General features: G+C 33.8%; 1 protein-coding gene across 1 annotated transcript; it reads left to right on the forward strand.

Moving 5' to 3' along the window:
* The first annotated feature begins 10724 nt into the window (after window positions 1-10724).
* Window positions 10725-12394, forward strand: LOC120082589 (CBS domain-containing protein CBSX5-like). The gene is made up of 2 exons (XM_039037832.1): window positions 10725-11243; window positions 11381-12394. Exons 1-2 carry the CDS (start codon window positions 10903-10905, stop codon window positions 12228-12230), a joined length of 1191 nt encoding a protein of 396 aa, XP_038893760.1. The 5' UTR covers window positions 10725-10902; the 3' UTR covers window positions 12231-12394.
* The last annotated feature ends 404 nt before the right edge of the window (window positions 12395-12798 follow it).

Consider the following 12798-nt stretch of genomic DNA (forward strand, 5'->3'; position numbering starts at 1 on the left):
ATGTTTATAATTGTATCATATACAATCAGTCGAAAACCCTAAATTCATACATCAATACTCAATTTGTTATTTCAATTTAATGAGTTAGTAGAGGGACCTAATGGACCCACATATCACGAGTTCCAATGATCTGTAATTAATTCGTTAAAACTTTTTAATCGAATTAATCACTATTAACGAATTAATTACTATTCGTTAACTATCAAGACACACCACTATAGCTCGATAGTTGCACTCTCCTCACTATAAATATATTTCTGTCCATTAAACTATAATCAGTAAGTCAATCCTTCACAGGTTGTTCGTATTAACAGCTAGGTCAAAATTACCGTTTTACCCCTGCAAATATATCTTGTTTCTTAAATTCCCACAGATCATTAATTACTTTATGTCATGTCCTTCTCTATCATGAAAAGGCGGGGCTCCGATTGTTCAATACCTGGAATCAACACTTAAGAGAACAAGTCATCTGCTAACCCTAAAATGGGTAGGAGTGAATTTCATCTTGTAGAGTTATGTCCCCAGCTATCCATCTGGTCTTATCCCTAAAATGGAAGACTTATTGAGCAGTGTTGTTGGGCTACTCTCACCCATGCAGATCAAAGGATAATCCTGAATAAACAGGAGTTCATAACTAGCTTAGGATTAAGATCAAGTTATCCTAGGTTATTTAAGTATGAAATAGTCAGTTTTAACAGTAAATGGTCGTTATAAAGAAAAGTGACTATTTCATTATCCAGTCTATATGCAAACTCATTGCATAGGATACTCCTACTCACATGTCTCTACATGAATGATCTGTGGATCACATCATTTGTATTACCTATACAAAATGAGCCGCATCCAATAGTGTTACCAGGATGAGTTACCCAATTTCATCCATATACTTATAGACCATTTAGGCTATATATTATTAACTTGATCCTGTTTATGTCACCACATAAAGTTAAAGTATTCATACTATAGTTATGGATATGTTTATTGGATTTTCATAATAGAATGCAAAATCAACAACTTTATTGAATAAGACACTCAATAATATTTTATTGATAAATAAAATGTTTAACACAAAATTTATGAACTACGAGTTCTAGAACATTCCCAACATTAAGTACCTCTAACCTTAGATAGGATTTAGCCCAGTGAGTTTGTAACCATAGTTTTACAAGATAACGACTAATTTTAACTAATTAAAACAAGTTGTTATGAGTTAATCCTAGGTGAACATGCATCTTATCTTTGTTATAGATATTAAATGTCTAATTCATTTTATAACACTTTATAAAACATACATATGCAGTTCCATCTATAACATACACCAAACATTTCATAATTTAATATAATAAATTATATTAAACACTTGAAACCCTAAATCATGCATACTACATATTATAACAAATTATAACATATTTTCAATACATATTACATGCTTCCTATGGTGGGATTTTAAATCTACATCGCATACATTATGCACATACAAGATTTATTTAATCATAACATACATTCTACAATACATAAATAATTAAACACACTGATATGTACCAATTTTGACATCCTGAGCAAGCAAACAAGCTAAAATATTACAAGCATTATCCAAAACCAACCTTGAACCGCCACTAGACCACCCGAACTAACTCAAATCGGTTCTAAACCACCCGAACCGGATCTCCAAGGCTTGAAAAAAGGTTGAATCCAAAGAAGGCTGAACCAGACCTAAATGACCCAAACCGGTTGAACCAAAACCATTTGGACTGTTGGATGGTGCGCATGCGCATTCTGGGCTGGACGAAGAACAACGCCGCAATGCTACATGAACATTGTTGCGATGCTACGAAGCAGTAGCTTCAGCTGCTCGTTTTTCCTTTGTGCATGCTTCAAATCTTCTTCAATTACAACCTAGTTTAAACTCTATTGACTCTAACAAATTTACAGACTCTTAATCACACATTAATGCCTATAAACAAGAAGCCATTTACAACAATTACAACATAATTGAAGAGAAATCTAATGCCAAAATTTTAATATATCCATATCAGCACCCATTTCATACAACTTATGAAAAACACCCACCAAGCTAAAATTAACGTAAATGGAGTGCTTAAAACATGCTTTAATACCAAATGATAGTGTTGACATTCAACATGCGAAAGTAATTTGGATCCTCAGCACTCTATACATCAATTTTAGTGATTAAGCATGCATGTCCATTTTTCCAGAAATTGGGGTTAGAGAAGTACAACCTTTGTAGATTCCTCTAATTGCTCCAATCCTATGCTTGTTTCCTCTTGTAGGCTTGATGTAGACTACCACAAGGACTTTCCTACTATCCTCTTGGCCTTAGATTAGGTGGTAGAATCCAAATTGAGATAGATTTTTGTGTATTTTGGAGTTGAAGAGTGAGATGTGCAGAAAAATTAAAAAACCAGAGAGTTTTATTCAATTTTGTGAATTGCATGAAGTTTTAATCTAATTAAAACTTCTTCTTTTTTAGAACAACATCATGCATTTTAAATTCACTACAAATTGACACTCAAATAATCACTATAACTCTGGAAAACCCACTTTCAATTATTTAACTTTAATTTAATTTAATTTTCATAAAACTAAGTTACATTAAAATATTAATAGTGAATTTGAGAGTTTTAAATTCAAATTAATTCAAATAATTTAATTTATTTTAAATAAATAAATAATTAATTTAATATCAAATATTAAATTAATAAAACACCTAGTTCAAATGTGAATCATTATTCATAATACTTAAATCAAATTTAAATATTTAAACTCTCCAATTTTGTTTAATTCGATAATTAAACATTAATTATATCAAATATAATAATCCAAACCCTAATCTGAATTTGAACATTTGAAATTATCTCAACACACTGTTCTAAGGCTTAATCCATTTATGAGCTAGTAGACGGACCTAATGGACCTACAGATCATGAGCTCTAATGATCTGAGATTGATCGATTAAACTCTTTTAATCGAATTAACCAACATTCGTTAACTATCGGGTCACCCCAAAAATGCTCAGTAGTTGCATTCTCCTCACTATAGATATATTTCTGTCTACTTAATTTAACCATGATTAGTAAGTCGATCCTTCATAGGTTGTTCACATTTACAGCTAGGTCAAAATGATCATTTTACCCCTATAATATATCTTGCTTCTTAAGTGTTCCATTGATCCACTAATAAACAATCGGTTTATGATCTTATCAATAAAACGAGTCCCTCTCTATGATAGAGAGGGCAAGACCCCTTGTTCAAGACTAGGAGTCAGTACTTAAGGGAACAACCTATCTGCTAACCCTAAAATCGGGTAGGAGAGAGTTCCATCTTGCAGAACTATATCCCCAACTATCTACTCGGTCTTACCCCTAAGATGAGAGGCTTATTAAGTAGCAATGTTGAGCTACTCTCATTCATGCAGATTAAAAGATAATCCCGAATAAATAGGAGTTCATAATTAGCTGAAGATTGAGATCGAGTTACCTTAGGTCATCGAATTGAAATAGTTAGTTTTAATAGTAAACGACGTTATAAAGAAAAAATGACTATTTCGTGATCCGGTCTTATGCAAACATCTTTTGCATATGATGGCCCCACTCGCATGTCTCCACATGAACGATTTTGGGATCACATTGTTTGTATCAAATACAAAACGGGCCGCGTTCATAGTGTCCCCAAGATAAGGTACCCAACCCTATCCTTATACTTATAGACCATTTTGGCTATATATTCAAACTTGATCAACTTTTATGTCTCTACATAAAGTTCAAGTATTCATGCTATAACCATGAGTTTGTTAGTTTATTGGATTTAGACTTTAACAAGTACAAATTACATATTCAATAACAACTTTATTGAACAAACCTCAATACTAACTTTATTGTTAATATAATAAGTTTAAGTATTACAAACTACGAGTTTTAGGACATACAACTCAACAGGGATGAATTCGTGCATATAAAAAAAAATCAATATTCATTAAGATAGTCAAGCTAGTTAGTCTTATCAAGTAAACACAAATAATATATATTCCTAGATTGTGGTGGGATTGTTAAGAAGCTGTCGATCTTCTACATGTCTATGACAAGTAGGTCTATAAAGATGATCTAATCATCTTTGGACAATCCTTTAATGTCAAATTACTGTAAAAGATGATTATAAAACACCATAAACTAATAATTTCACATTTGTATTTAAAACATGTTTGACGGTCAATTTTTTTTAGTACATGATCGATTGAGTTGGTCATTAGAGTTAGTCATTGGAGATGAACAAAGGAGTTGGTGGTTGGAGTTGGTCGCCCGAGAGTTGGTTGTCATACTTGGTCGTTGCTAGAGTTGATCATCATAGGTGGTTAAAGTTGGTAGTGTGAGGTGAACGTCAATTTTAGTTGTCATAGGTGGTTGTCATCAGAGTTGATTATTGAAGATGGTTTTCGTTGGAGTTGTCATCGGAGATAGTTGTCAGAGTCCGAAATTGATCATGTGAAGGTAGTCATTGGAGTTGGTTGTTGGAGTGTAGCAATGACTAGTTGTTGGCAATGGCCGACGGGTATAGAGTCATGGAAAACATTGGATAGAGTGAGAGTTGGGTTGAGTTGTTAAAAGTAACCATCTCAACTTTACCAATATTTAAAGTTGGTGAACAAAACATTAAGTTTAGAATTTTTTACCAACTCAACCTAATACATGTTGTTGAGTCAAACATTCCCTTAAAATTCAAAAATCAAAATGATTACAAATTTGTAAGCAATATATTAAATTGAAATCATTACATGGAGAAGGGGCCTTTTTAAAAATGAGAAAAAGTATATTTAAAATTATTTACACTTTATAACCCAAAAAAAAAAAAAAAATCCAAAAGCATTATTGAAACTTTTTTAAGAAAGTAAATATTTTTAGGACTTCTTCGTCGAAAAGTGACATCTAAAATGATTTTTAAACGTGGAAATATAAAATGTTAGACATATTTAAATAATAATATGTTTAATTAAAGTTTGGGCTATATATGTGGATTAATAATTTATCACATTAGGTTATTTTATTAGATTGGGCCATATTATGTGATCTAATTAATTAAGGCCCTAGATTCCTAATTGAGTATGGATTTAATGGATAAAATCTCATTCCTAGTTAATTAGGATTTAATGGAAGCCCTAATTGAACTAGTATATAAAGAGACTTTAGGCTATGGTCCCGATATACCAAAACAATATAAGCACTCAGTCTTTCTTGAATCCCATCTAGAGAGAGATCCCACTAAGGGCATTCGAAGTTTTGGTTGAGGAAGATCATAGTCATCTATCATCATCTTGAAGCTATCATCAATTTTGCAATGGAATCCGGTATGTTATTCTTGACAATTTGACATGAATGATCCTAGGGTTTATCTATTCAATAAAGATATAAAGAATTTATGCTAACAAGTGGTATCAGAGCATGAATTTCATGTTGGATTGTTAGTTTATGTATTTTCCATTGGCATTGTTGATTAAATTTTGGTTTCGGTAAAAATTTAAAGAATTTTTTTTAAAAAAATGGTCGACTTACTATAGCAGCGTTTTAAACTCATCGATGGTAGGATGTGTTCTTGCAACCCGTATTCTTGTCTGTGGTATTTGGCATACCCATCACCGATTATGAATGATGTGCTAGTGGTGGATTAAAGTGATTTTTCTTGTTGATTATTTTGATTGAACATGGTTTCCTAAAGTTTCTTTTTTAAGGAAAAAAAACCTTAGTTCTATTATTATCAAAATTAAGGATGTTCAGTTCAACATTCTTGATAAAAGTCCACCAATGTGATGAAATCCACTGGAAAAAAGTTAAAGACCGATCGAAGGAGTTAGGTCTTTAATTGCTACAAGTTTTACCCATCAAGACTTTCAGTTAATGACTGACTGGAGTTGCCGTTGGACGAAGGTATCGGTCAATTACCGATTAAAGTCTTGTTGGCGGTTCTTGATTTTAATTATCAGTTTTTTTTTCTTTAATACTTAATAGATGACTTTATGAGTTCGGTTTTAAATTTGATTAGTAATGGAAAAGTTAATGTTGTCGCTATTTTTTTTTTAACTGAAAAGTTATGTTAATACTTAATTGATGAATATGAGTTTTTAAAAAAAAATGATTGAATTTAGTGAATCTAAATTTTATTGATTAATAACTTGGTGAAATATTTGAAAAGAGTTCTTAGTTCTTGATTGATAAGTTTTTGAATTAAAATCTACAATTTGATTGTTTTTTGTGATATTCACATGTTTATGTTACTTTAATTGTGTTATGTATATGCAATTATTAAGTGAATTTTGTAAAAGACTATTTGGTGTTCTTCTTCCTTTATTTTTTGTACAATAATATTATTATATTATTGTATCTTATATTTTAGATTGAATTGGTCAAAATAATATGTTATCAAAGTAGCTTCTTTTGTTTTAATTATGAAATATAAGATGTACATATTCATGAATTTATGTGGATAATTATCGGCCCAAAGGAAGATAATTATTTGGCCAAATTGTGGGTATGCATGTGGTAATAAGTATGTGGCAATTATAAGGATTGCTCATGTGAAAAATAGTCAGTCCAAAGAAAGGCTATTTTTTTACAGAGTTAATTGTCAGTACTTTGATTACTACGTTGAGAGTACCATTTACAGTTGGTGTTTTTTGCCCAAAGGTTGGACATCAATGTTGTGCTAGGTATATTATTAAAGGGGCCCACCATATATATGAAATTATTTTGTTATATTTTAGTTGTGAGCATATGTTTTGTTGTTTATTGTTTTAGTTGGTCTTACTCAAATATCTGGAAATCTAAGTTCAATCCCTAAGTTGAATGGATCGAACTTCAAGATTTGGAAAAAAAGCCTAGAGATACTTCTTGGGTGTATGGATTTGGACCTTGCATTAAGGATCGATAAACCTACTTCTACTGAGGAATAGCCAAATACGGCTAATATAAAGAAGTGAGAACGGTCAAATCGCATGTGTCTTATGATCATTAGGCACTCCACTCCGGAGTCTTTTCGGGGCTCTATCACGAAAAGTGAAAATGCCAATAAGTTCCTTTCTCAAATTGAGAAATATTTTGATAAAAATGAGAAAGGGGAAGCAAGTAGTCTTTTGACTTCTTTAACTTCTATATAAGGGTAATGGAAACATAAGGGAGTACATTATGGAAATGTCCAATCTTGCAGGTAAATTAAAGGCACTTGATATCGAGATAGATGAAAACCCAGCATGAATAGGGTACACTATACCGGGCAAACCCAGCATGAATGGTGTAGCTGAAAGGAGAAATAGAACACTTAAGGATATGGTAAGAAATATGATTAATCATTCTTCTCTACCAGAATCCCTTTGGGGTGAGGCACTAAAGACTGCAACATATATCCTTAATAGGGTACCTAGTAAAGCAATAGCCAAAACCCCTTATGAGTTGTGGACAGGAAAGAAGCCTAGTATTAGGCATCTTCACATATGGGGTTGTCCAGCTGAGGCTAGGCCTTATAGGCCTAATTAAAGAAAATTGGACTCAAGAACTATTAGCTGCTATTTTGTTGGGTATTCTAAGCACTCTCGGGGTTTCAAGTTTTATGATCCCACTTCTATATCATTGTTTGAGATAGGAAATGCTAGATTCCTTGAGGATGTTGAGTTTGGGGGGAAGATAACATAAGAAAAGTTGTCTTTGAAGAGGAATTGGTTTCTTTTCTTCATGTGATTATAAATGATGTTCAGGTTCCAATTCCTAACTTCATTATTGAACCAATTATAGAACAAGACAACATTGAAGTCTCCGTTATTGAACCTGAAGTTCAAACTCAACAACCTCAAGAAGTGCCACTAAGAAGATCCGCTAGAGAGAGAAGAAATGCAATTTCAGATGATTATATTGTGTTTCTTCAAGAACATCAGGATGATGTGGGCAAAATGGAAGATGATCCAATCAACTTCCAACAAGCTTTACAAAGTTCTAACTTTCAAAAGTGGATAAGTGCTATGGAAGAGGAAATAAAATCCATGAAAGACAATGACGTTTGGGAACTTATCGAACTGCCATCAGGAATGAAACCCATAGGTTGTAAATGGATATTTAAAACCAAAAGGGATTCACATGGCAATATCAAAAGATATAAGGCTTGTCTTGTTGCAAAGGGTTTTACTTAAAAGGAAGGCATTGATTACAAAGAGACTTTCTCTCTGGTTTCATTGAAATACTCTTTTAGGGTAATCATGGCACTGGTAGCTCACTTTGATTTAGAGCTACACTAGATGGATGTAAAAACTGCGTTTCTCAATGGGAACATTGATGAGACGATTTATATGGTGTAACCAGAAAACTGTGTCTGATAATTCAAAGTCTATGGTGTGCAAATTAAAGAAATCCATCTACGGTCTCAAGCAAGCCTCTCATCAATGGTATCACAAATTCCATGAAGTGATAACCTCATTTGGTTTTGAGGTGAACATTGTAAAAGATTGTGTATATTACAAGTTCAGTGGGAGTAAATCAATCTTTCTGGTGTTATATGTTGATGACATATTCATAGCTACTAATGATGTAGGTTTATTGCATCACACTAAGAGATTTCTCAAAAGAAATTTTGAGATGAAGGATCTTGGTGATGCTTCTTTTGTATTAGGAATTGAAATACTGCGAGATCGTTCTCAAGGTATTTTGAGATTGTCACAAAAGAACTATATTGAAAAGATCTTGAGTAGATTTGGCATGAAAGATTGTGCGCCGGGAGATACCCTGATTGCTAATGGTGATAAATTTTATTTAGGTTAATGCCCCAAGACCACACTCGAGACTAAGGAGATACAGAAGGTTCCATATGCATCGGCCATTGGAAGTCTAATGTATGCTCAAGTATGTACCCGTCCAGATATTGCGTTCATAGTTGGAGTGTTAAGCAGATATTTGAGTAACCTGGGGATAGATCATTGGAAAGTAGCCAAACGGGTTATGAGGTATTTACAGAGAAAAAAAGATTATATGCTCACTTATCGGAAATCAAAAGTTTTGGAGATCATTGGGTATTCTGATTCTGATTATGTTGGATGTCAAGACACTTTGCAATCCACTTCAGGCTATATCTTCATGTTGGTTGGAGGAGCTGTATCCTAGAAAAATGTTAAACAAACATTTATGGCTTCTTCTACCATGACTGCGGAGTTTATAGCATGTTATGAGGCATCCAATCATGGAATATGGTTGTGAAATTTTGTCACTAGGCTGCGGATAGTGGTTGGCATAGAAAAATCACTAAAATTATTTTGTGACAATAAGTCGGTTGTGATGTATTCCAACAACAACAGAAGCAATACAAAGTCAAAGCATGTAGACGTGAAGTTTCTGGCTGTTAAAGAAAGATTTCAGAATGGTCAAATTTCGATAAAACATATAGGAACAAACTCTATGGTGGTAGATCCATTGACTAAAGGTTTACCACCAAAAGTTTTTCATGAGCATGTTGCTCACATAGGTGTTAGTCACTTTTCTGATTCCATGGTTTAGTGGAAGTTTGTTATTAAGGATGTTTTTTGACCTTATTTTGTTTATTTTCTATATAGAATAAAGTTGATGGTTTCTGTTTTATTATTTGAACTTGTTTATCATGCATGCAGTTTAGCATAAAGTTTTTTAGAATGATCTCATTAAGGAATTTGGACCAGCTGGAAACAGGCATGATCTAGATCACTTTGCATGTAGTTTCCATGCTATCCATCCATATTTGATCTATATCATTGAATGTATTAGAATTGGTGATCAAGGAAGGTTTAGTTACAAAGGTAGTGACAAAAGCTGCCTTGATTCTGTGCTAATACAGGAGATGGACCAGATTGAACTAAAGGAAAATTCTATTATTGAAATAACCTTGCGCTTAAGGTTTATGTGATTTAATTATAATAGGTACATAGACATAGCCCAAGTAGGAGATTGTTAGACATATTTAAATAATAATATGTTTAATTAAAGTATGGGCTATGTATGTGATTTAATAATTTATCACATTAGGTTATTTTATTAGATTGGGAAGATTCTTAATTGAGTATGGACTTAATGGGTAGAAGCCCATTCCTAGTTAATTAGGGTTTAATGGGAACATAATTGAATAGTATATAAAGAGACCTTAGGTTATGGTCCCCGATATACCAAAACAATATAAGCGCTCAATCTTTCTTGAATCCCATCTAGAGAGAGATTTCACTAAGGGCATTCGGAGTTTTGGTTGAGAAAAACCATAGTCATCCATCATATCCAGTATGTTATTCTTGACAATTTGACATGAATGATCTTAAGATTTATTTATTCAATATAGATCTAAAGAATTTATCCAAGAAATTCCTTTCAAATAAAGTTTACTTCAACAACATTAGGCGCCATCCGAACAAGAATTTCGTCATCATCTACACGAAAAGTGGAAAGTTTTGGGTAACCACCCTCAGAAGCGGAAAAAATCTATTAAAGGAAAATTATAACTGTGCTAACACATTAGCACAAAACTTACACATAATTAACCATATATTTTTGTAAAAAACGTGAGGATTTTCCCTTTCTTTAAAGAAAAAAAATTATAAATAAAAAATATATATTTAAAATAAAAATGGTTATCTGAACTGAAACAATCCAAAAAGAGAAGCTAAAAACGCGTGCGCCACCTCACGGATAACCCACATATCACGCCCTATAAATTTCACACAATTCCTCCTTGGTCTTTCGCATTGGAAATCCGCTCGTCTCTTCTTTATCTCGACCCGACCCGACCCGATTGTTTTTCTTCTCTCTTTCAGAACCGCCATTTCCGCTGCACCTTCATCGATTTTTCTCTTCCATTTTCAAATCCTCTCTTGGCTTCTTCGATCTCAATTGCTCGTGTATGGCAGCAAGCTTGTTGGCCTGCGAGGTATCTGACCTATGCCTTGGAAAACCTGCGCTTCGATCCATATCCATCTCCGCCACTGTCGCCGATGCGTTATCAGTCTTGACGAGGATTGACGAAGGCTACATAAGCATCTGGAGCTGTGGAGATCACTCCTCTCTTAAGCCGGATTTCGATTTGCATTGTCGTTGCGTTGGTAAAGTATGCATGGTGGATATTATCTGTTTTCTTTGCAGACAAGAGAATTTGTTGCAACCGGCGGTTGCGCTTCGATCTCCGATCTCTGTTTTGATTCCTGAGGGACTCGGACTGGTTAGACATTTGGAGCCTCATGTCAGGTTTGAATCTTGAAATTTGTTGAAATTCTGGATTTGGATTTGTATATGTTTCGGTGCGATGTTAATATCGCCATTGTTTTCGTTAAATTGTGAAATTAGGTTTGCTTATTGTTAATGTCTCTTGTTTTGATTTTCAGTTTGATGGAGGCGATTGATCTTATACACGAAGGAGTTCATAACCTTGTTATCCCAATCAAAATGAGCACAAGTAAGAGGAAAAGCTTCCTTAAGAAATCATCGTCTAATTCCATCTCCTCTCTCCATAACGATCAAGAATACTGCTGGCTTGCTCCGGAGGATATAATCCGTTACCTCCTCAACTCAATCGGACTTTTCAGCCCTATCGCCGCGAATCCTATCGATTCCTTCAACATAATTGACACAATTAACATTCTCGCCGTCCATTACGACGAATCTGCGTTATCTATTCTACCTCTAATCTCACAAGCGTTGATTCACCAATCCTCTGTCGCCATCGTTGACTTGGACGACAAATTGATTGGCGAAATTTCACCATTCACGCTCAATTTCTGCGACGAGACGGTGGCGGCGGCTATAGCAACGCTCACAGCCGGTGAACTCATGGCCTATATAGACTGTGGCGGCCCGCCGGATGATTTAGTGCAATTAGTGAAAGAAAGATTGGAAGAGAAAAACTTAGAGGCGGTTCTGGAGTGGTTCGAGGAAGAATCATCAACAATATCATCATCGTCTTCAATTTGTTCTTCTTCAGATGATGAGTTTGGATCTGGATCGAGTTGTGGATCAGGGAGAAGTGGAAAGATGGGTGGATACTCAGCGAGAGTATTGAGAAGATCAGAGGCGATTGTTTGTTATCCATGGAATTCTTTGGTTGCAGTAATGATTCAAGCTTTAGCTCATCGAGTCAGCTATGTGTGGGTCACTCAAGAAGACGGAACTCTCGCCGGAACTGTTACCTTTGCTTCAATGTTGGCTGTTTTTCGGGATAGATTAAAGTCTCTATAGAATAACGTTTCACATAAAATTTCAAAGCTTATGGAGTGATCCAAAATGGTTTTTGCTTTTGGAGATTGAACACGAAAATGGTTAAAAATCAATGCAAAAATCTGAAACTGATTTGGCAAAAACCCTAACTAGGAAATGAAATAACAACTTTACCATTCCAAAAATGGCATTCGTGTTTCGTAAAATACGTTGAACAAGAAAATTCTTAACTTTTAACATTTTCCCATCCTAAGAATGAAAACTATCTTAGGTACCACGATATTTGGCCCATTTTAGCTTACCCTCATTTTTGTGCATTATGATAACTCTTCTTATTTTTCAATTTTTGACCAAGAAAAACTAAGTAATTACTTAAACTAAATTTTAGGCATGTTTTTTCAATCATAGTTTTTCACACGCCTTAATTATTTATTTATTTTTTTTTACTTTTTTTATAATTGGTATGAGGTATAAAAATGAGTGCATCTAAATATTATTCGATCCATAAAGATGGAACATCCTTACATTCAAGATGCGCTTAAATATTGATCTTTGGTTGATATTATAGCAAATTATAGTAGTTTGTTGT

This window comes from Benincasa hispida, chromosome 8, assembly GCF_009727055.1.
Source record: "Benincasa hispida cultivar B227 chromosome 8, ASM972705v1, whole genome shotgun sequence".
In the NCBI taxonomy this organism is placed as follows: domain Eukaryota; kingdom Viridiplantae; phylum Streptophyta; class Magnoliopsida; order Cucurbitales; family Cucurbitaceae; genus Benincasa; species Benincasa hispida.